General features: G+C 39.1%; 1 protein-coding gene across 4 annotated transcripts in view; it reads left to right on the forward strand.

The window, feature by feature from the left end:
- Positions 1-24317, forward strand: part of MED14 (mediator complex subunit 14) — a 67482-nt gene that overhangs the window by 39843 nt on the left and 3322 nt on the right. Inside the window, exons 17-29 of one of the 4 annotated variants that reach the window (XM_019650006.1) lie at positions 3729-3889; positions 3983-4129; positions 4892-4983; positions 6541-6693; positions 7007-7276; positions 11308-11448; positions 12917-13028; positions 15803-15934; positions 18261-18443; positions 19507-19742; positions 21643-21822; positions 21907-22014; positions 23367-23492. In XM_019650006.1, the coding sequence (XP_019505551.1) occupies positions 3729-3889; positions 3983-4129; positions 4892-4983; positions 6541-6693; positions 7007-7276; positions 11308-11448; positions 12917-13028; positions 15803-15934; positions 18261-18443; positions 19507-19742; positions 21643-21822; positions 21907-22014; positions 23367-23492 (2041 nt within the window). Of the gene's footprint in view, positions 1-3728; positions 3890-3961; positions 4130-4891; positions 4984-6540; positions 6694-7006; positions 7277-11307; positions 11449-12916; positions 13029-15802; positions 15935-18260; positions 18444-19506; positions 19743-21642; positions 21823-21906; positions 22015-23366; positions 23493-24317 lie in introns of all 4 variants that reach the window. The other 3 variants (XM_019650012.1, XM_019650000.1, XM_019650019.1) reach the window with 3 other exon arrangements.

A 24317-nucleotide genomic window follows, 5' to 3' on the forward strand; every position in this document is an offset into this window, starting at 1 on the left:
TTTATGAAAGAAATTTCAGTCCCCTTTTTTTAACTCAAGAGAACTCATAATAGTCCTGCCTAAGAACGAAGCACTTCATATTTTTCAGCTTCATTTTACAATAATTTTTAAGAAAGTCTTTATCCTGGCTAATATTTTCTTTACTTAAAACTTAAAAGAAAAATATATATAAATGAATAAATTAGAGGTGACTGTCCGGTATATGCTGTCCATTACGGGGGTGGACGATAGAAGTGGAGAAAGGAAACAATAAATGTCTAAACATGACTATTAAATTAAAATCCTGCATAGATCTAATTAACTGGTATGTGATTGCTCTAATACATTTAATCCTCAGAAACTCTTCTTTTACGCTTTTAGTCCTAGATATATTAATATTAAATGGGAGTATGAGTTGATACTTCAAAGCTTTAAAATCAGTACATTTTTCTTCTCTTGGCAAAAATATGTTCTGTTCTTGTTCAACTTACGTCCTTGAAGATCTTTTGAGCAGGCCTCCTTGATGTGTCTCTAAAAGTATCACGGTAAACAACTTAGACTGCTATGGTTCATGGACCTGTTGCTTTGCACGGATTCAAAAGAACCTTGATCCTACAGCACAAAAGACTCAAGCAGCATGCTCATGGTGCCTGGTTTTGAGCTCTTGAGCAAACCTTCCACCTTCTGAACTAATGTTACATAGTTAGGCAGTGATGCTGGTCCTCTAGCCACATGCACAAGGTTTTTATCATGTCCTCCATTGTGTTTCTTTGCCTCTTGTAGCTTATGCAAATAATGCATAGGCTCAGCTCTTTTTTGCAAGTTAGGTCTCAGCTTATGTCAGTTGTGGACTCAGTCCTTCTGCATATGCATATGCAACCTTTTTAAAACCCTCTTCACTTTCCTTGTAGACACAATGGCGCTTCTTTTACTAGCACTTTCAGTGATCCACCCGCTTTTGTACCACAGGAACATAATGTGGTTACTGATATTATAAAACACCTCAGAACAAAACTGACACACACAGTACATGATGGCCAAAAAGGAGCAGTGCTGACGCTCATCTGCCCTAGAACACCAAAGCCGAGTTCCTAAATATGTTCAGTACTTGGAATTATCGGAGAAAAATCAGTCAGGAGTAGCTGTTTAGATTGAAAAACTTCAGAGTTGGTAGAATTTTTCAGATAAGGTTAACCCATTGTCCAGGAAACGTCTTCCTCAGTTCTTAGTTTTGGCGACTACAGTAGCTTGAGTTTGTAACAGTTTTGTCAGGTTTTCCTTTTGGGGAACCTGTTGTGTTTTTTTTCTCACGTAATCATGTGGGGAAAATTAATGTTATAATTGTAGTTTACTTTTATTCTCTCTGTTACATTTATAACCTTAAAACCAAGTAAATATTTTACAGGTTCCTTGAAGTAGAGCCAATTATATCTGTATCACAGATTAAGAAAGATAGGGAATGCATTTTCAGGGTCGTGTTGTCCCTGAGAGCATAAATTAGGAGTCTCACTCTTACCTTAGTTCTTAACTTGAAAATGTGCTGGCTTCTGTGTGTTCATTTTCTAACCAGATGGATTTCACAAAGCACCTATTTTATGTGAAAGGAAGATAAGGTACTGCATTTATATTTTCAGAATCAGGATTTAAAAAATCTATCTGAATTGGCTGCTTTATAACTCTTAAAGGGTTGGGGTTATGTTTTGAGGGGTAAGAGTAGGCAGAAGTCCTCAGTACACCTCTGAACTTGAAAAGCATGTCTGCAATGTATGTGATTCCTATATAATAACTACCCCAAATAACATTGGATAAAAACTTTTTGGTAGTGATAAAAGATGTATAGTATGAAGGATTAATTTTTGGAAAACTTAAAAAGCTGTACATTTAAGAGGAGCTGTGATGGAATTTTTAATTAACTGAGAAAATTTCAGTACTATGTTAATTCTATTTTTATGCAAGCTGTATAGCTTTCTTCCCCTCTACAAATGTTATTTTTTACCATATGCAGTCTCTGTTCTGCTTTCTTTTTTTTTTTTTAAGATTTTTTTTTTATTGGGGAATTGGGGGATGGGAACAGCGCTGGGGAATTGGGGGAAGGGAAACAGAGAAGTTGCTGTCGTTTTGTTCTTCAGTCTAGTTGTGGAGGACGTTGCTTCACTGGCCCAAGTTGGCACCATCATTGCACTCTTCCCGGGCGAGGCAGATCAGTTGCCTTCTGGACGGCCGCTCACAGCGGCTGCTGGCCGCTCACGCTGGCTGCTGGCTACACACAGTAGCCCATGGCAACCCACTGCCACAGGGACTGCAGCCTACGCCGTCGCCGGCGACTCAGGGCAGCCCAGCTCCAGGTTGAGCTGTTGTTCAGCATCTTAGCTGTGGAGGGCAGTGTCACTGGCCCTCATATGTGGGATCCGAACCGGGGCCCTCTGGCATCCCAAGCCAGCTCTTAACCATCGTGCCACTCGGCCGTCCCTGTTCTGCTTTCTTAAAGTTGCTTATTCTTGGTCAGTGGTTCTCAACCCCAGGGTGGTTTTGCCCTCTAGGGGACATTTGGCAATGTTTGGAGATATTTTTGGTTGTCATTAACTGAAAAGTGGGGTGGAGGTGCTCCTGCATCTAGTAGGTAGACAACAGAGCTGCACAGGACAGCCCCCCGCAGCACTTATCCAAGCCAACACGTCAGTATTGCCGAGATTGAGAAACCCTGTTCTAGGTGTTACACTCTGAATAAGAGGCCTGAACCAAGATTCCATGTTTCCAATTATAGTTGTTGTTTTTTGCCTTAGGTATTGATAATTATTATACCAAATCTGAGAATTCACCTTCCCTGGGAGTTAAAGCATAATGTACAGTTAAATAATATATTATCTCATTATTTCACCCATTACTGGAAAAACAGCTAAAATATATTACCTCATAGTGTTTTATGACAAATAAGATAGTCCATAAAGCTGCAAGAGGAAAATGGATTGATAGGTGTTTTAAGACACCAAAGCTGATACATTCCTCTTGTCTATGTGATATATATAGGTGACAGTATGTATGTTAAATAAGTTAATACATGGAAAGCTCATCACAGTGAGTGTTGCCTCTTCGAAGGAGAAGGGAGGGCGATAATGAACCTGAAATTCTGTCCTGGCAGTCAGTGATCAAGACGTGGTTTACTGCGAAGGGAATTAACATACTATATGAATATCCGCTGTATTAGCCACCAGAAACACTTTATATGTTTTGTTGTGTTTTAAAATCACTGACCCATATGGTAATTATTTCCATTCTCTACCTGGGAAACTGAAAATCAGAGGGTTTAAGAGTCCGAATTAAAATGCAAGTTCCTGACTCCAGTGCCCTTGTTTCCACTGTATTATCCTGCCTTCAAAGAATGATTTTATAAGTGTTTTGTTTCCCTTAGTTTTTCCTTGATGATATTCTAGATAGATTTCGTAGAAAGCCAATATCCTTGATTTTCATTCTGAAGAATTGTGGTCTTTTCTAATAACAAGATTAAGGATGAAAACAAACATCACTTTGTTAACATGAGCGTCCTAATCTATGTTGATGTGACTGGAAATGGGTTAAATGCTATTAATTGCAGTGAATTGCATGAATTGCTTCCTTCTTTTGCAGAAGGTGCCTAGTAGGAGAGTTTGAACTGAAACTGTAATGTAGATACCCTTCCTGTCATCATGGAGCGTATGCTTTTGTCTTTCTGTGATGTGAAGTATACTTCATACGCTGTCTTTCATCACCAGAATTCCTCCCTGTAAGGGTGTAAATGAGGAAACCCAGAAGGCCCTGGACCGCTCTCTCCTCGACTGCACTTTCCGATTACAAGGTAGAAATAATCGCACGTGGGTGGCAGAGTTAGTGTTTGCAAATTGTCCACTTAATGGCACGTCTACCAGGGAGCAAGGTGAGATGCTTCACAAACTTTGTATTTGCACATTTCTAGGTTTTTTAAAATATATATATTGATGGTTATTAGTCTTCTCTTTTAATCCTATAGGACCATCCCGGCATGTTTATCTGACATATGAAAACCTGTTGTCTGAACCTGTTGGTGGTAGAAAAGTGGTTGAAATGTTCCTTAATGACTGGAATAGCATTGCACGATTATATGAGTGTGTGTTGGAATTTGCACGTTCTCTACCAGGTACATATGATTTTTAAAAAAGCATCCCTCTTCCCCCCTTTTCTAACTGAAGAAGTAAAACATGCACATTGTGGGAAAAAAAATCAGAAGTATATCTTATAAAAAATGTTTCCCTTTTAACTTAGGCTTCTATTTCCTTCCCACAGAGACAACCACTGTTAAGTTTCTTAGATATCCAGAAATTTTTGCACATAGGCATACCATATTATAACAATAGTTAATACTTACTGAGAGTTTACTATGTGCCATACAATGTAATAAACAGTTTGCTTGTGTTAACCCATTCACTCCTCTTAGTCACTCTATGAGGTCAGTAAGTTATTATTCGTTACTTTACAAATGAAGAAAACAAGTCGCAGAGACTAAGAACTTGCTTAAGGTCACATAGCTAATAAATGGCAGAGCTGGACTTGGAACCTCTAACCATCCTGTTCCGCTGCTTCAGTATATCTCTACCCCCCACCCCCAGCCCCTTTTGTGGAAATGGAAGCCTACTATCTATGCTGTTGCTTTCTTTTTTTTTTTAATTTATATATTTAGAGACATTTTAATCTAGGCACACAATATTGCCAAAATGCCCTCCTTTTCAAATCTATATTTTTTAATTTTGCATGTATAATCTTTTTAAAAATTTTTTAATTTTTCAATTACAGTTGACATACAATATTACATGTTTCAGGTGTACAACATAGTGATTAGCTGTTTATATAATTTATGAAGTAGCATGTGTCATCTTAATCTTTTTGTTTCCTTTCTGCTTAGACATACCTGCTCATCTAAATCTTTTCTCAGAAGTTCGTGTTTATAATTACCGAAAACTTATCTTGTGTTATGGAACTACCAAGGGAAGCTCAGTAAGTCTATGAATTAATTAAAACTGAAGTTCCTCTCATAAATCTTTTAAAAATCAAGAATTCAAAAATTATGAAAACTGCTTTGAAATAATTGAGGGCTCCAGTAAACATTAAGGATAAAATGGTACATTTTAAATACTTCGTTGATATACACAGAGTATACTATAATGCTTAACTCTTTAAAATTGAAAACAAATTATAACCTCTTTGATAGAATATATAATCTTGAGTTTTGGACAAAGTTAATATAACTTTGGTATTTGTATTTTTTTTCTTGACTGATTTTAAATCTGCTTAGCAATGTGATTATTATAATGAAGATTACGTATGAATGGTTTTGAACAATATGGTATGTCTGTGCTTTTGGCCACATGACTATTTTTTTTATCCTATTTGAATCTTGAAGATATTCCCCATAATCGATAGCTCCTTATTTTTTTCCCACCCCATATGTAAAGCCCTAGAAATTTACTATAAAAATTCAGCCAGCTGGCTTCTCTCTAGACTCTTTCACATCAGGTAATATCAGAAATTATTTGAGTGTTTTAAAATCTGTTTAACTGAAGGCACCTGTGTTGGGGTGGCTTCCCTTTCCCCTTATGACAGCACTCACCTCGAGGGTGACTTTTCTTCAGTTCAAGAGAACAATGAAAAATAAGAAACACCAATGATAATTTTTTTTTTTTTAAGATTTTATTGGGGAAGGGCAACAGTGTTGGGGAATCGGGGAAGAGGAACAGCCAAGTTGTTGTCCTTCAATCTTAGTTGTGGAGCGAGCAGCTAGCTCAGCTCCAAGCCCAGTTCCTATCCAGCCACCCATCGGCAGCTGCTCAGCTCAAGGTGACGTGTTCAATCTTAGTTGCGGGTGGGAGTAGCCACCATCCCATGCGGGAGTTGAACCAGCAACCTTGTTGTTAGGATCATGTGCTTTCACCAGCTGAGCCATCCTGCCACTTTTTGGCAGCTCAGCTCGGGTGCAGCTCACTGGCCTATGTGGGAATCAAACCGGCGACCCTGTTGCTCAGAGCTCGTGTTCTTAACCAACTGAGCCACTCGGCCGACCCTAATGATAATTTTTAAATAAAATTTAATCAAAATGTTTTCTTTAGCACCTTCTCTGGAGTTTAAAGAGTCCAGTCTTATGAGTTGCTTTCAAAAAAAGACCTCATTTAGATCTTTGGAATTTTGCCTTACTGTTGAAACATTGTTTTTTTTCTATGACAGCACTCACTTAGAGGGTGACTTTTCTTCAGCTCAAGAGAACAATGAAAAATAAGAAACACCAATGATAATTTTTAAATACAATTTAATCAGAATGTTTTCTTTGGTATCTTCGCTGTTTTATTTGGTAGAAGGACTGTCTGTACATGCTCAGCGAAAGTACTGGTACATAGTAACAGTATATCTGGAGTTTAAGGAGTTTAGGCTTATGAGTTGCTTTCAAAAAAAGACCTCATTTAGATCTTTGGAATTTTGCCTTACTGTTGCAACATTGTTTTTTCTTCTAAGTGAATCTGTTACTTTCTCAGTTTCTGAAACATACTCTCTTTGATTTAGATTAGTATCCAGTGGAATTCCATACATCAGAAATTTCACATTTCTTTGGGAACTGTTGGCCCAAACTCAGGTTGCAGTAACTGTCACAATACCATTCTCCATCAACTTCAAGAAATGTTTAACAAAACACCAAATGTGGTTCAGTTATTACAGGTAATTAAGTTTATTTTCTGTTTAAAGATAAGATACAGTCAGTGTTAGTGTCTCATGTAAAACTCAAAAATCATGTAGACTTGTCTTTAATGACAAGAGTGAGTGCTTTTGTCTTTTAAATCTTGCACTCTTCTTCTATAATTTTCTTTGATTCAAAGTGAACACTGATCTAGTTTGCATTCTTTTCAAGGAAAAGTTTTACAGAATGTGTCAGAAAGACATTGTCTCATTTATGATGGTTATACATTGAAAATTCTGAGGTTTTTGTATTTGTACAGAAACTGGCTGCTCTCACTGTGTTTGTTCCTTATAGGTACTGTTTGATACTCAGGCTCCATTAATTGCCATCAACAAACTCCCCACTGTGCCAATGTTGGGCTTGACCCAGAGAACCAACACTGCCTACCAGTGCTTCTCTATTCTGCCACAGTCGTCCACCCACATCAGACTGGCCTTCAGAAACATGTATTGCATCGATATATACTGCCGGAGTCGAGGCGTTGTGGCCATACGGGATGGTGCCTATAGTCTTTTTGATAATAGCAAGTTAGTTGAAGGATTTTATCCTGCACCAGGACTAAAGGTAACAGACTTGAGTGTTATAGCATGAGTAAACATAAATATGATCTGTCAAACAATTCCTTCAAGGGGGAAATAATGGGGGAAAGCAACACATTCCTGTTTAAATTTAATAAGTGGCCATGTTAAGGCATCGTCTCTGCAACTTTACTTTGAAGGAGCCAGAAGTTCTACTAAAGTGCTGTGCCGATGTATATGAGATGATAAAATGTCCTTTCCTTTACTTCCTTATCCTGTGATGAGTAAAGTGGAAGTAGTGAAGAGAGTTCTATTTGCCATGTGGAACTTTAAAAGTAGTCTTTATAATTGATTATTGAGAAGGTTTGATTCATCAGTTAAACTATGATGCTTTCTTAAAGTATAGTGTCTTGGGCCACACAATCCCTAGAGATCCTGGTATAATAATAGCTTAGTTGCTTATAGTTTAGAGTCAAATAGTTGCAAATGGCTTGTTTTGAAAATTGGTCCCCTAAAGCCCTCTCTTGCCATTTTCCTGCTGTGTTTTCAACTCTTAGATAGCTGATTCTCTTATCTCTAAATAGTATGCTTACCTTGCAGTTTGTTGACTTCTTAGTTGAGGGTATTATCTGGATTCTCATAATAGAAGATGAGAATTTAATTCTTTTTTAATGCTTTCTTGTATGCCCCTTCCTCATTCCAGGCTGCTCTCAGTACACATACACCTTATTCCTTTTCTCCTATCCTTGCAGTATGGTGAGGTAGCAATTTTTCAGTGTTCACATTATTGTGCATGTATGAATACTGTTCTATCAAACTTACTATGATTATTCTTCCCTCAGTGCATTCATCTATCCGATACCTTACTAGTTTCATCTTGAAGAAATCTCTTCCACAGTCCTGACCTCCAATCTTGAGTGGTAGCGCTGCAATCCTTTTGCATAATTTTGACTTAGGCATCTGCAGAATGATGGTGAAAGAGGAGATTCTTTCCCTTCTCTCTTTTGTTGCATGCCCTGTGGCTTGGACCCCATGTCGTCTTCTTGGTTTACTCCATTGTTTTGGTGCAATACTTCCTACGTAGGTACATGGGAGGCTAATTTGCAACCTTGTCTGTCAGAAACTCTTTAGTTTACCCTCATCTAATTGAGAGAGTGGCTGTGGAATTTCAGGTTGCAGTCATTTTCAAGGCATTAGCTTCCATTGTGACTGTTGAGAAGTTTAATCATGTTCAAATTCTTGAACCTATGTGACTAAGTGGGCTCTTACAGTCATATCCTCTTGCTCTGGGGAATTTCCTTGCATTGTTTCTTGATTGATTGATTTTCTGTTAGCTCTTTTTGGTACCCCTACTATTTTGATGTTGAACGTCTGGATTCATCCTCTGTTTTTTACATCTTTGTTTCTGGGAGAGTTCCTCATTTTTTTCCCTTCTATCCTTCTATTTTTCATTTCTCGCAAGGTTGGTTTTTTTTGGCCATCTTTTTAAAAATTTCCAACAGGTCTTTTTTGCTTCTAAATGTTCATTGTATGACATCCTGTTCCATATGGCTAAATTATTTTCTCTTACCTCCTTTCTTCGTACATAATCTTCATTTCACCCACCTTTTGCCTTTTTTGTTCTCTTTCATATTAGTGTCTTTCCCCAAATATTAAGTGATTCTTAACTCTGCTCTAATTTAAAGTGAGACTTGTTGACTGGTCTTCACTGCAGGATGATCTGCTTGGGCTGTTTCTTTGGGTAACTCCCAGTGACAGCAGGTCCTTTTGTTAGGCTAGTGTGAGTACTAAGAGTTTCCAAGTCTCTGCATAGATGGTGTGCATCTGGCTTCCAATTTTTGGCAAGTGAAATAAGAGAAGGAAACCAGTATTTTCAACATTCAGTATGTAATCCTTAATCTTCATTTTTAATATGATACCCCTTCTCTCAATTATTCTAGAGTCCCCCAATCAGAGACCCTCTGCCAGGGTGATAGAGGTCAACCTAATTCAGTGGAAGTGACAATTGCTCTGGGAGGGTATCATTGTCTCTCTCTTTTTTTTTTTAATGGAGGTATAATTGACATCTAATGTATTTCAGGTACACAGCATAATGATTCGATATTTGTATATACTGCTAAATGATCACCACAAGTCCAGTTACCATCTGTCAGCAAAATTAAAAATTTGTTTTTGTGATGAGAATTCCCAAGATCTACTCTTAGCAAATTTCAAATATGCAGCACAGTATTATTGACTATTGTCACCATGCTGTACATTACATTTCCATTACTTATTTTGTAACTGGATGTTTGGACCTCTGACCCCCTTCACCCCCTAACCTCCTTCTCCTCTGTCAATCACCAATCTAGTCTCTGTATCTATGAGTTTTGTTTTTTAGATGTCCCATATAAGTGAGATCATACAGTATTTGTCTTTCTGTCTGACTTCATTTAGCATAAAACCCTCAAGGTCCACCCATGTTGTCACAGATGGCAAGATTTTGTTCTTTTTAATGGCTGATTAGTATTCCTCTGTGTGTGTGTGTGTGTGTGTGTGTGTGTGTGTGTTTTACATCTTTATCCAGTCATCCATCGATGGACACTTAGGTTGTTTCCATGTCTTGGCTATTGTAAATAGTGCTGAAGTGAACATAGGGGTACGTACATACATCTTTTTGAATTAGTATTTTCATTTTCTTCAAATACACACCGAGAAGTGTTGTTGAGTCATATGGCAGTTCTATTTTTAATTTTTTGAGGAACCTCCATACTATTTTCCATAGTGGTTGCATCAGTTTACACTCCCATCAACAGCGCACAAGGGTTCCCTTCTCTCTGCATCCTTGCCAACACTTGTTTCCTGTTTTTTTGCTAATAGGCATTCTAACAGGTGTGAGTGATATCTCATTATGGTTTGATTTGCATTTGCCTGGTGATTAGTGATGTTGAGAATCTTTTCATGTGCTTCTTTGTGCCTTGTTTGCCAAATCTTTTGGGTTTCAGTGTCTCTTAGTCACCCAGTCCATCTGTTTTGGGTTCCACCTTCATCCCCATTTCCAGAGGTATCTGGTGCTGCCAGTTTTTCTATGTGTTTTGGGGATCTGGACGGAAATAGCTTTGCTTCTTGGCTTTTCCCACTGCTTGCTTAGAATACAACTTCCTCACATCGGGTAGTTCGGTTACCATTCAACCATCTGCTCTGCAGCCTCCAGAATTTATTGATATTATTCTTTTCTCCCATTCTTTTTGTCCTTGTGACTTATTGCTTAAAAAAACATTTTTATAGGTGTTTCAGTGGGGTACTGGGAAAAGATGAAATGTGTGTTGTGAATCCATCATCTCTAACTAGAAATCAGACCATGTACTTTTAAAACCTTTCTAGTGATTCTGATAAGCTTATGGTCTGTATTTTTTAAATTGGGAAGATTGGAGAGTTAAAAGAAAGAATCTGCTTGAGACCCAAACTCTGGTAGCCTTGCTTAGTTTTTGATGACTTTAAAGCAAGACTCCCTCTCTTGATGTTTCAAAATCAAGTCATAAAAAGGGAAAAGATGGCTTGCTTAGTTTCTCTATTCCGTTTTCCTCTGTCATATTTTCTAGCTGAAAAAGTGAGAACTCTCACTAGGAAATTTTCCAAGTCATTGAAGTTGCTTACATGGCCAACATACAACTTTTCTTCCCCCCCCCCCCCCCCCNATAGACTTCATATTTGGTTTCAGTGAAGATTTTGGGCAGCCGCCATCCCCCCCCCCCATTTCTGGTTCAGAAGTTAATAAAATATTTCAACACTTGGTGTTAAGAGGTGCCAGGGTGTACCTCTTTATTCAGCTTTTTGCTTGCACAGTACTTCTTAGTTGATATGATTTTTTAACTTATATGTTGTATATGTTGTTTTTGTTGTGGTGGTTAACTGTCTTCCTCAATTTCTCTCCTTCAAATTATCAAGTAAAAATCCTAGTAATAGTGACCATGTGTTACATTTATATTTCAGAGATAGACATAATATATTTATTTCTGTTAAAATATTATAAATAATTAAAAGTAACATACTAAAGTTAGGTAAAATAATCTAAATTTTACCTGTTTATATCCATAGACATTCCTGAATATGTTTGTTGACAGTAATCAGGATGCTCGAAGACGGTCTGTAAATGAGGACGATAATCCCCCTTCTCCCATTGGAGGAGATATGATGGATTCTCTAATCTCACAACTCCAGCCACCTCCCCAGCAACAGGTGATATGTAGCTGAAATTCCAAAAGGCATCGTATTTATTTAACTTAAGAAGTTAACCTTGTAGAACTTAAGATTCTACAGTTGTTGGGCTTATTTGTTGAAAGGCACAGAGGTCATTGGTAGGCCCAGGATGCTCAGGAATTCCTTATGAAAAAATAGTGACAGCGAGAGATGAGGCGGCATCCAGTGATGTGAATTGAAGGGTACCAGAAATAGCATTAACCTTAGACTCATGCACTTAAAATGATGTCAGGTGATCACCCATGTGATCCCAAAAGGGGATAGCCAAATGACCAGTAAGCACAGGAAAGGTGTTCAAGATCATTTGGCATCACAGAAATACAAATTAAAAGCACAATGAAGTAATATTCCATACCCACAAAAATGGCTTTAAGAAAAAAAAAGGTAATCTTTGCCAACGTTTGGTATTAGGAGCAACTGAAACTCTTTGACTACTGGAGGGTGTGTAAAATGGCACAACTACTTCGCAGTGGTATTTAGCAGTATTCCAGAGGGCTAAAGCTGAACATCATGCATATCTGTGACTTAACAATTCTACTCTTATGTATATATGCAACAGAAATGCATCAAAAAAACCACAAGACTGTTCATAGTAAACATTATTTCTCAAAAAAATGATAAGCAACCTATATATCCAGCAACAGTGGCATGAGTGAATAAATTAAAGTATACTTATACAATGGAATACTTTACAGAAATGAGAAAGCAAACTATTGCTACATGCAGCAACATTATGAATTTCACTGACTTAATGTTGAACAAAAGAAGCCAGACACCATGTATGTAATGAGTACATTCGGTGTTTATATGAAATGCAAAACCACAATTGAGTGATGGAAGTCAGAATAGTGCTTACCTTTGGGGAGGCGATCTTTATCGCCTTGGATGGTGTGTATGGGAGGCCTTGGGTTCTGGTAATGTTTTTCAGTATCTTGATCTATGTGGCAGTTACATTTTTTGTAAAAATTCATCCAACGGTACATGGAAGATTTGTGCACTTTACTATATGTGATTCGTACCTCAGTTTTAAAAAATAGACTAGAAACGATTACATTGTTCTAGAGTTTTTGTTCCTGGAGCTGAAGGTAAAGGTGAGTAGAGGTCAGGTTGAACTACCATATTTCATTGACTCTAAAACTCCACCAAATGTAAGATGCACTATTTTGTATGTACTGCCAGAAACAACACTGCCGGTTAAACTATGATAGATAAAGTGAGCAAAAAAACCTCTTGAGGGATATAAGCAATGGTATTGCAAGATCAGAAATGAGGATGTTGCTATTTTAAAAACATTTTGAAAGTCAGAGAGTTTTAAAAACTTGTTATTGATGTGTATTTGCATATCTTCATGAAGTGTGTAAATGTTAACAGTGTAGCCTTTTTGGGGAAAGCCACACACTCATATGCGGTTGGCCATTTTACAAACATTTAATTTTCTTCTTTTCAGCCATTTCCAAAGCAGCCAGGATCATCAGGTGCTTATCCTCTTACTTCACCCCCTACATCTTATCATAGCACAGTTAGCCAGTCTCCCTCTATGATGCACACACAGTCTCCAGGTAAGATATTACTTGTTCCCTTGTCGTGTTCACCTTCAAATCTAAAACACACACACGCACTCTGCACATGTAGTCTTAGACTTCAGAGAGAACTTTTCTAGTCTATGGCTAGGTATTTGCCATTCATTCATTATGGCAAGGTTATGAAATCTGTGTCCATGATTCCAAAGCAGTTTAAAAGGTTTGAATTAAATGGAAGTGTCACCTAGAGCCTGACTCATGGCACAACTCCCAAGAAATGCTAATCACATGATCTGTGTCAGAAGTGAACAAACTGAGGTCTGTGGGCCAAGTCCTGCCCACCACTTGTTTTTGTAAATAGTTTCATTGAAACACAGCCACACCCATTTATGTAGTGTCTGTGGCTGCTTTCCCACCAGATGACCCCTTTTAGAAAGTTTCCTGAGCCCTGGTACATGTGAACGGTGCCCGCCCCTCAGAGTTGGGCAGGGCACAGCCTGCTTATCCAAACAGAATGGCTCTATTGGCGGCCCCATGAAGTGCACTGGAAAATTGCTTGAGAATGCCAAAATTTTACGTTTAACCAAACAGTTCTTTAGTATCGCTTAAGCACTTGCTGTGTGCCAAATGCCACATGTTGCTGAGGACTGAGCAGTGAGCCACATACCAGCCCTGCTCGCGAGCTTATCATCTAGCAAGGAAGACAGGTGTCAGATTTCTTGGGTCGATGATCCCCTACCTGCTCCTCAGAGATAGTTGGACCACAGTTGAAGACTTGGAAGTTATTGTCATGTCATTGAAGGTTGTTGAAGCTCGAGTTCGTGGGTGGGCTCAGCCCCTGAGATTGTCAACTGAGAAGGAGCAGTGGGGAGCAAGGATGAAAACAGGCGACACAGGCATAGAACTGACGGGGAGTGTGCTTCTGGGATATGAGCTGAGACTGGTTTTGCATGGAAGGTAGAAAAAATAATTATTTTGACAGAAATATTTATTTTGAAGTAATGATAGTAGCAAACAGGTATATAGTATTTACTGTATGCCAAGCTCATTCTAAGCACTTGACCCATTTAATCCCCATGACATAGGTCCACGTTGTTATTCCCATTTTGTAGAGGAAAACAGGTATGGAGAAGTTAAGTCATGTGTCCAGGTCACACAGCTAAATAATAAATATAACAAAGGTTAATCAAGTTGATCAACATATTTATTGAATGTAAGGCATTGCATTAGGTATTCTAGAACATAAAAATGAAATTCTGTTGTATAGTGGTAGAGAATTTGAAACTTGCTGATATTGAGGGTAGTTATGGTAATGTAGCAAGTATTTGAATGTTGTACTAATTCATATAGTTTTGGTAGCCATAGTTCCCCTTTCATAATTCTCAATTAAAACTAATACTGTGGCTAAATACCATGTTTCAGCTCATGTCTCCCAGTTTTTTATATTTCCTGTCAGGCCTCTCCCCTGAACTTAAGTCCTGTATTTTCCAGCATTTCCATGTAGCTGTCTGGCCAACATCTGAAATTCAGCATGGCCAAAACAACAACTGACCAATCCAATCCCCCTCCCTGCCCTGCGCTGCTCCTCCCACAGATACCCCATCTCAGACACCCCTTCCTTCCTGCTACTTGGGTCAAAGCTATTACAGTCACGTTGGACTCCTCATTCTCTCACACCCACATTCAGTCAGTTACCAAATACTGTCAGCTCTATCTTCAGAATTGATCCAGAATCTAACCACTTTTCACGAGCATCTCAGCCTTGGCCTTTTCTCAAGCCACTAACCCTCTCTCACCTGGATGATTGCAGTTACCTCTAACTGGTTTCCCTGTCCCTGCCCTATAGTCTGTTTTTCACACAGCAGCTAGAGTCATCCTTCTGGAACAGTAGTTAGTTCATGACTCCTCTGCTTCAAACTCTGCAGTGGCTTCCCATTTCATTCAGGGTAAACCCTAAGTCCTTAGAGTAGCTTACAAGTCCCCTTGTGATCTAGGGCCACCCCCTGCCTCTGACCTCATCCCCTCCCCCCACCTGCCCATGCTCACGCCATTCCAGTCACACTGGCCGCCTCCCTGTTATTTATAACTGCTGCTACCTTTGGAGCCTTTGCAGTTCTTCTGTTTGCCTGGGATATCTTATCCCCTGGATATCCTCATGCCTCTCCTTCACTTTCTTCGTGTCAGCTCACGTGTCACCTTCTTGGAGAGGTCTTCTCTGATGGCTTTATATAAAGAACAGCACCCACCTCCACCATTGCACGATATCACCCCTTTACCTTGTTTTTGTCCACAGCACTTACTACTACTTGACGTATACTGGGGGTGCCAAAAAATGTATACACATGACTTGTATTCATCTTTTGTTATCAGTATATATGGAGTATTACAATTTTAATACAATTTTTTCCTTTCTTAGAAATGTGTATACATTTTTTGGGGCACTTTCTGTATTTGTTGGTCTTTCTCATTCTACTAGAATTTACATTCCCTGAGGGCAGGAATTTTTGTCCCTTGTTAACTACTGCTTCCCCAGTGCCTACAGTGCTTGGCATGAAGTTGATGTTCATGCCTACTTGTTGAATGAGTGAATAAAAAGTACACTAGATGTTAAAAGAAGATTAGTCAACATAAGAGCTAGAATTTGGCCCCCATTGATCTCTCTTTCAGTATTGAAATTGTTCCAGTTTTCCTTTGTGCTACTTATGGGAGCTTTACTACTTGTTTCTGTAGTCTGTAAAGTCTTAACTTGGGGTCCTTTGACAGGACATAATATGTGTCCTGCAAGATCATCTATAATTATTTTCCTTTACTAGGAAGTCTGCATGCCGCCAGCTCCCCCAGTGGGGCTTTGAGAGCCCCTTCACCAGCGTCATTTGTTCCAACTCCTCCCCCATCCTCGCATGGAATCTCAATAGGACCAGGGGCCAGTTTTGCTAGTCCACATGGTGAGTCCGTACGTGGAAATTGCTGTAGCATAAGAGTGACGTGAAAGTAGTTTTTGTTAAATTATTTTCTTACTGCAAATTTAGTACTTGTTTATTGGGGAAATAACTAAAGAAAATACATTTTTCTTAATCACACTACACAGAGATCTACCAGGTAGTCTGTCTTCTTTGGACTCTGTCTCTCCCTTTCCCTTGCTTCGGCTCATCCATCACTCACCCCTTGCTTGCCTGCCTGCTTGAATATCTGGTGCTGGTGCTTGCTCTCTACCCCTCTTTGTGTCTCCCCCTGAAACCCCCCCCAAAAGAAAAAAATTGGAACCCTACCATATGTATTATTTCAAGACTTAAATTTTTTTACTCAAAAATTCTGTCAGATTGGTTCAGATAGATAAAGAATACAAGAGGTAGCCAGTGAGGTGTTTTCCTTCCTATTCCACCAGCTAATCTAGTTCCTCTTCCCAGAGGCATTTTTAATGTTATTGATTTTTTATTGTTCTTGCAGAGATGTTTTATGCATACACAAGCAAACACGTGTAAGTGTTCTTTCCCCCACGTACACACATGGCAGGCAGCATACTGCACATGGTGTTCAGTGCCTTTTTTCACTTAAATATATCATGGATACCATGCTAAATCATAGCATAATGAGCTTCCTCAGATTTTACAGCTGTGTAGCACCTGTGATTTTACACTTTACTATTAATATTTGCAGGAATATTTCTGACAGTAAAAACTATATTGTCGTACTAAATGGCTTCCTAGTATTTCCTTATCTGGGCATACCATAATTTAACTGCTCTCCTATTACGATAAGTTTAGAATGTTTCCATTTTTCCACAACTAAAAATGGTGTTATCTATGCTCACATGATTGTTTCCAAAAGTAAGTTTCTATAAATGGAACTGCTGTCTCAAAGGGTTTGAGAAATTGTAAAGATTTTGAAACATTTTGCAAATTGCCCACCTGAAAGGCTATACTAATGTGCTCTAGTATCATACAAGAATGTCTGTTTTCCTGCATCATTGCCAACACAGGGTATTATGATTTTTTTTAAATCTTGGTCATTTTGATAGGTAAAAAATGGTATCTGATGGTTTAATGTGTATTTATTAGTGAAGTTCATTGGTCTTTAGCATTTCTTATTTTATGCCTGACAGTTTATATCCTTTGCCTTTGTTCTTGTGTTTTTTTCTTACCAATTTGTAAGATTTCTAAGTAAGGACCATTTACTCTCTGATATGGGAGAAGTATTTTTCTCAGTTTGTCATTTGGCTACAAAGGGGTATAAATAATATGTTAAAGGTATGTATCTGCAGGATGAAAATTTTTTTTTTTTTAAGATCTTACTGGGGAATTGGGGGAGGGGAACAGCATTGGGGAATCGGGAAAGGGGAATAGACAAGTCGCTGTCCTTTTGTTCTTCAGTCTCGTTGTGGAGGACGTCGCTTCACTGGCCCAATGGTATTATCATTGTGCTCTTCCCAGCTGAGGCAGTCACTCGCTGGCCATTGGACGGGGCTTACAGTAGCTTACTCTGGCTGCCGGCTGCTCACGCTGGCTGCCAGCCACACACGGTAGTTTATGGCAGCCCACTGCAGCAGGGGATGCAGCCTACACCATCGCCGGCGACTCATGGCAGCCCAGCTCCAGGTCGAGCTGTTGTTCACCATCTTAGCTGTAGAGGGCGCAGCATCACTGGCTCATGTGGGATCCGAACCGGGGCCCTGCTGCTCAGAGCTGGCGTCCCAAGCCAACTCTTAACCAATGCGACACTCGGCTGGCCCTGCAGAATGAAATTTAAATATCAAATTGTTCATGAAGTAACTGCTTTCAAAACTTGATTCTTTGGTTCATTTCTTAGTCAGTGTAGTAGCCTTTACTAAACAAAGAAAATAGAAAATTTCCCTCTCCTCAGCCTCCTTTGAGTAGAATGAAAACAATTTGTCAGGGTTAGTTTAAAAAAACAAGATTTCTTTTCCTTAAAGGAGCTTTGAGATTTTTTTTTTGCTTGGTATTTTAAATATATAGTAGGTTGTTATATGGTGTAAATTGTTACACGTATTACACATCTTAAAGCTTATGCGAAGATAAATCTTATCCTTAGTCTTTTTATCTTTCTAATTTTTATGTCATGTTAAAAAGTACATAAACTTCACAAAATAGAGATTCAGCTGTGACATTCTAAGAAGCATCATGCCTCAGTGAAATACCTTACTGAAAAAAAATAAAATCATCACCAGGTAGGGTGTAAGCATTTAAATGCTGTGAAGTACTTTTCAGTTATTAAAATACAGGTTTTGAAAACCATTTGTTTACTTGTTTACAGGAACCCTGGACCCCAGTTCTCCATACACTATGGTGTCACCAAGTGGACGAGCAGGGAACTGGCCGGGGTCTCCTCAAGTGTCTGGCCCATCACCAGCGACACGGTTGCCTGGTATGTCACCCGCCAATCCATCACTACATTCTCCCGTTCCAGATGCTTCCCATTCCCCTCGGGCTGGAACAAGTGAGTGTAATCAGCATTTTTTTATGTTCGCTTTTGGTTTAACCAACAAATGACCTATTTTATTCCATTCTCACATTTGAAGATCATGACCTACTTGTTGACTGGAGATACTTAATAACTTCAACTTTTATCCATTTAGTAAATCAGTTGTGTAATAACAATAGTTAATTGGCAAAGTCAGGCAAAACATAAGAAAGAAATGTCTCCTCCAGAAAAGTCTTCTGAGATAAGACCTAGTACCTGTGTTATGACTGCTATCTTAGCTGCAATACTAGACCTTAAAAGATACCTAAAGTTCCACAACTAGACTGAAGAACAAAACAACAGCTACTTGTCTGTTCCCCTTCCCCCAATTCCCCAGCACTGTTCCTATCCCCCCAATTCCTCAATAAAAACCTTAAAAAAAAAAAGATACCTAAAGTTAACTGATGAGGTTCTGCAAATTAACACAGAAGAGAAGAATAGTACAAGTGTGTTAGCTTTTGCTGCGTGACTTTTAGTGGCTTAAAACAATAGTCATATGTTCACTCACCATTCAGCAGGTTGCGGAGCCCAGCTGTGTGATTCTTTCAGCCTCTGCTGGGCTCACTCGTGCATCTGTGGTCAGCTCTTGGGTTGGCTGGGGCCTAGTTGATTGAAGATGCCCTCTGCTGGGAAGGCTTCTCTCTGCTCCGTGTGGTCTCATACTTGATCATGAGCTTGTTCGCCTGGTGACTGGACAGGGGGCTCCAAGAGAGTGAATGAAAAACCTAGGCTTGCAGCTAGCACTGCATCACTTCCACTGCATTCTGTAGGCCAATCCAGATTCTAGGTAGAGAAATAGACTCCACCCCTCCTTGAAGGAGTTGCTACAAAGTCTTATTGCAAGGGAGTTGTCCACATGGAGAAGAGTAACGGGCCATTTTTGCGAACAGAAAGCTAATATATAATTGTTACACCACAAGGAGTAACGAAAACAGTATGGATTGCTGTAGACTATCAAAGATTTGTAATAAAAGCAAAGCAGGGAACAATAAGACAGTATATATTTATAAATGAAACGACATGTTTTTCTTCCCAAAAGGTTCCCAAACGATGCCAACAAACATGCCCCCACCTCGTAAACTACCTCAGCGCTCCTGGGCAGCCTCCATACCCACCATCCTCACTCACAGTGCCTTGAACATTTTACTACTGCCCTCTCCAACGCCAGGGCTCGTACCTGGCCTGGCAGGTAGTTACCTTTGTTCTCCACTGGAGAGATTCCTGGGATCGGTCATCATGAGACGACACCTTCAAAGAATTATTCAACAAGAAACGGTATGGGTGCCTGGTGAACTAACTCATATAAGTGGTGATTGTCAAGGGCAAGTGCTAAGTCGCCCGTCAGAATAGGATCTGAACTAAAGTAATACTCCCTCACCTCCTTTAACCAACTTGTTAGAATTCTGCTTTCACCCAGCTCTAGCATTTATGATTTGCCATGCTGTGGCTAGCATGGACCTGGAGATACAGCTGCACAGTTCTATAGGACAAGTGCACCCAAGATCTGGCTTTGCAGAGACTAGCATATGAGTAACTACTTGTTCTCCAGGATGCTTTTGCAGGCAGGCTGACTTTGAATCTGAGTCTCTATTGAGATCAAATTAATTATGATCACAAGGATGAAAGCTGCTTTTTTAGGTACACAAGCAATTCAATTGATTAAAAAACCCTTATAGAAAAGAACTGCTAACCTATTATCCTATGGTGATACCCTTAGTTCAGAGTTGAGTACCCATTCTGTAGTCCGGCTTCCTGGGCTTGTAGCCAGGCCCTGCGACCTGCTAGTATGGGCTCAGGCAAATTTCTTAACCTTTTTGATAATAGTAGGTAATAAGATCTACCTAACTCATAACAGTTGTGGGAATTTGAGATATTTCATATAAAGCCTATAGCATAATGCCTTGGTATTCAGTGCATATTAGTTGTTCATAATTATTATTGTTGATGTATGTGTGTGTGAATGAGGTGGTAGTCAGAATGGTGAATGTTGAAAATATCTACTCCACGAATAGCACCAAGCTATTTTTGCAACCTTTATATTCAGATTTGAAAAAAATAAAAGTTTTAACATAAGTTGAATAAATTAGCATTTAAAATAGTAATCATCAGGCCTGTGATCTAGCCACTCTTCAGCCACTTTGAAACTCATTTTGCTCATTTGCATAATCAACATATTAGGCTAGCGAAGAGATCAATGAACTGGGCCCAGGGGCAAGTCCTGCCCACCAGCTGTTTTCATAAATGAAGTTTTATTGGAACACAGCCACTCCCACTAAATTAAGAATTGTCTTAAGGCTGCTTTCGGCTATAGTCACTTCATTGAGTGGTTACAACAGAGACTATATAGCCTAAAATATTTACCAACTCATTGGCTAGCATAAGGTCCCAATCCAGCTCTAACGTTTTGTAATTGTACTCTATTCTTTTTTCCTAATGTGCCATTGTTTAAAAATCTTGATGTTGTGGGAAATTTTAAGCATATACAAAAGTAGAGATAATTGGATAATGAACCTCTATTCTCATCACCCACCTTCAACAATGAACACATACCAATATTGTCTCATCTAATATTCTTCCCAAATTGTTTGACAGCAAATTCCAGACATCATTTCATCCATAAACACAGTTTCGTTATCATCAAATATCCAGTTGGTATCCAAATTTCCCAAGTTACCACCATTTTTACAGTTTGAATCAGAACCCAACCAAGTTTTTAAGTCCCTTTCAAACTATAGGTTCCTCCTCCACTTCTCACATAATTTATTTGTTAAAGAAACCATATTATTTGTCCTGTAGAGTTTTTCACGGTCTGGATTTTGCTGATCGCATGCCTTTGGAATCATTTATCATGTTCTTTGGCCTGCATATTTCTATACTATGGATCAGTCTTGTGGATCTAACTACTGAATTCAGGCTCAAGTTGGTTGTTGTTTTGCAAGAACATTTCATAGGTGGTGTTATGTTCTTCCATCAAGAGACATGTGGTGTCTGATTGCCTTTCTTTGTGATGTTGTAGGGGTTATTGGTGCTCAGTGCCTAGATGCCTTCATTTAGGAACAGGTATCAGCTGAATTGTTTTCCTTTTGAAACAGTTCTCTAGGTTAACATTTTCATTTTCTCTTCATCTTACATGTTGTCTCACATGTTAATTTGATGCATCCTTCTTGTTTTGCAGCTACAGCTGATAAATTCCAATGAACCTGGGGTGATTATGTTTAAGACGGATGCGCTGAAATGCAGAGTAGCCCTTAGTCCCAAAACCAACCAAACACTTCAGCTAAAAGTGACACCTGAGAATGCAGGACAGTGGAAACCTGATGAACTTCAAGTTTTGGAGAAATTCTTTGAAACAAGAGTATGTGTTTATTAATTCATAATTTTAATGAAACAGAAGAGTCAAGGTAGAATGAAGAATAACTTGCTTTATTTATCCCTCTAGGTTGCAGGACCGCCATTTAAAGCCAATACATTAATAGCCTTCACCAAGCTATTAGGAGCACCTACACACATCCTCAGGGACTGTGTGCATATTATGAAACTGGAGCTGGTAAGTTACAGAGATACATAAACTTTTATAGCCAGCGCTATTTGAGGAGGTTGGAGGTAGTGGGAGAAGTGTTTATTAGTTTTCACCCATTTAGGTACTTCCATTTTTCTCTTAAACTCTTAATTTCTAACTTAAGTTCTGTCTTTGAATAGGTAACACAATCCTCTTGTATATTTTAAATTTAGAACAAGATGCTACAGTGGGAAATTTCCCATCCACCCCTATCCAGCCATCTAGTCCCTGTCTCCACAGGCAACCCGAGTTACCAGTGGCTTACTCTTATAAAAGCAAATACATTTAATGTACTTTTCTTACTAAATAACCCTCCCATTGTGTCTTCTAATACTATTATAGATTCATTTATTAAATTATTTAAATTTTTTATTCATTTTAAATACATCTTGGTGTCAAATATGAGGTATGGATCCAACTTTTTCAGGGGCCCCTAAATGCTCTAATACCATTTATCAAAAGAAATCTTGTCATCTTCTCTGGGATATTTTTAATTCGTCTTTTTTCCTATGAAACTATACAATTATATATAGATGAAATCCAGGTGGCAGCTGATTATATTTTTCCAATCTTACAGTAGTCCTTTATTTTAATGTTTCTAGTATTGCTTTGGGTAATTATAAATATCTCATTCCTTTTTTCACTTGGTGTTTTAGTATTGGGACAGTAATGTTCCTTTGTTAATAGTTACAGTATTTGGCTTCTGCTCTGATAGGCTATAGGAAACATTATTTATGTCAAAAAAGACCCATTTGGGTTTTTAAAGGAGTAAATATTTATGTGGCTAAAAAAAGCACCATTGGATATAATTTAAAATTATTAACACAGTTTGACTAGTTTGTTTTAGGAAGGAATTGGAAATGAGACTGGGAGGTCTGGATTGTCACCAGTTAAGAGCTTTGACTGCCAGGTGTTGATCGGGGTGGGGGGGGGCAACACATGTCACTGCATGTCACTGAACATTTGTGAGCTAGATTAGAACCATGCCGTAGGATGTTTGGCAGTGGTATAAGGATGGACTGGGAGAGGCAGCTCAGTGGCATCAGTGAAAATAAAGAGCAGGGAATAGATGTCAGAGACACTGGAGAAGCAGAATCCATAGGCTTTGGGAATTAATGAAGTGGGAGGGAAGGAGGGGGAACATATCACATAAATGCAGAATTGACTTTTCAGTTAGTAACTTCATGTATATATTTCCTTTGGGGGGAAAAATGCAGGTTATCAACTTTATGTTCTGTTGATAATTGAGTATAAAATTTAAAAATTCTATCTAACCTCTCAGACTTCTAATGTTCATGTGACTTTATCTTGATTTCTTTTTTTTTCCCCAAAAAAAACAGTTTCCTGACCAGGCAACACAGCTAAAATGGAACGTTCAGTTTTGCCTGACGATCCCTCCCAGTGCACCACCAATTGCACCTCCTGGGACTCCTGCTGTGGTACTGAAATCCAAAATGCTATTTTTTGTAAGTACCACCCAGCATGTGTGTGAGTGTAGAGGCTCTGAGGAAAAAGCCACGTGAGGATAATAGAGCAACTTTTGGATAATTGGAAAGATTATCTGTTGCTGCCAAATATAGGCCCAGATTCCTTGTCAGTTTAGACTTCATTAATCCTGTTCCTTTGGTAATAACAGAAAGTTATTGAATTAGATAATTGTGTGACAGTTGCATCTTTTTTTTTTTTTTTTTTAAGATTTTATTGGGGAAGGGGAACAGCCAAGTTGTCCTTCATTCTTAGTTGTGAAGGGCGCAGCTAGCTCAGCTCCAAGTCCAATCGCCATCCAACCTCCCGTCGGCAACACAGGCTGCTCAGCTCAAGGTGCTGTGTTCAGTCTTAGTTGTGGGTGGGCATAGCCCACTTTCCCATACGAGAGTCGAACCGGAAACCTTGTTGCTACGAGCGCACGCTCTAAGCACTGAGCCATCCGACCGCCTGTCGGCAGCTCAAGGTGCTGTGTTCAATCTTAGTTGCGAGCGGGCGTAGCCCACCATCCCAGGCAGGCGGGAGTCGAACCAGCAACCTTGTTAGGAGCACGCACTCTCACCAGCTGAGCCATCCAGCCACCTGTTGGCAGCTCAGCTCACTGGTCCTTGTGGGAATCAAACCGGCAACCCTGTTGCTCAGAGCTCGAGCTCTTAATCAACTGAGTCACTCAGCCGGCCCTATAACAGTTGCATCTTAATCATAATATTCAGTTGTTTGTCACTTTTGTCACATTTAATTTTCTTTTGCTTGATGTATCTTAATGTGACCATAGAGTAAATAAATGATAGTACCTTTGATAAATT

This window comes from Hipposideros armiger, unplaced genomic scaffold (genome assembly GCF_001890085.2).
Source record: "Hipposideros armiger isolate ML-2016 unplaced genomic scaffold, ASM189008v1 scaffold_7, whole genome shotgun sequence".
Classification (NCBI taxonomy): domain Eukaryota; kingdom Metazoa; phylum Chordata; class Mammalia; order Chiroptera; family Hipposideridae; genus Hipposideros; species Hipposideros armiger.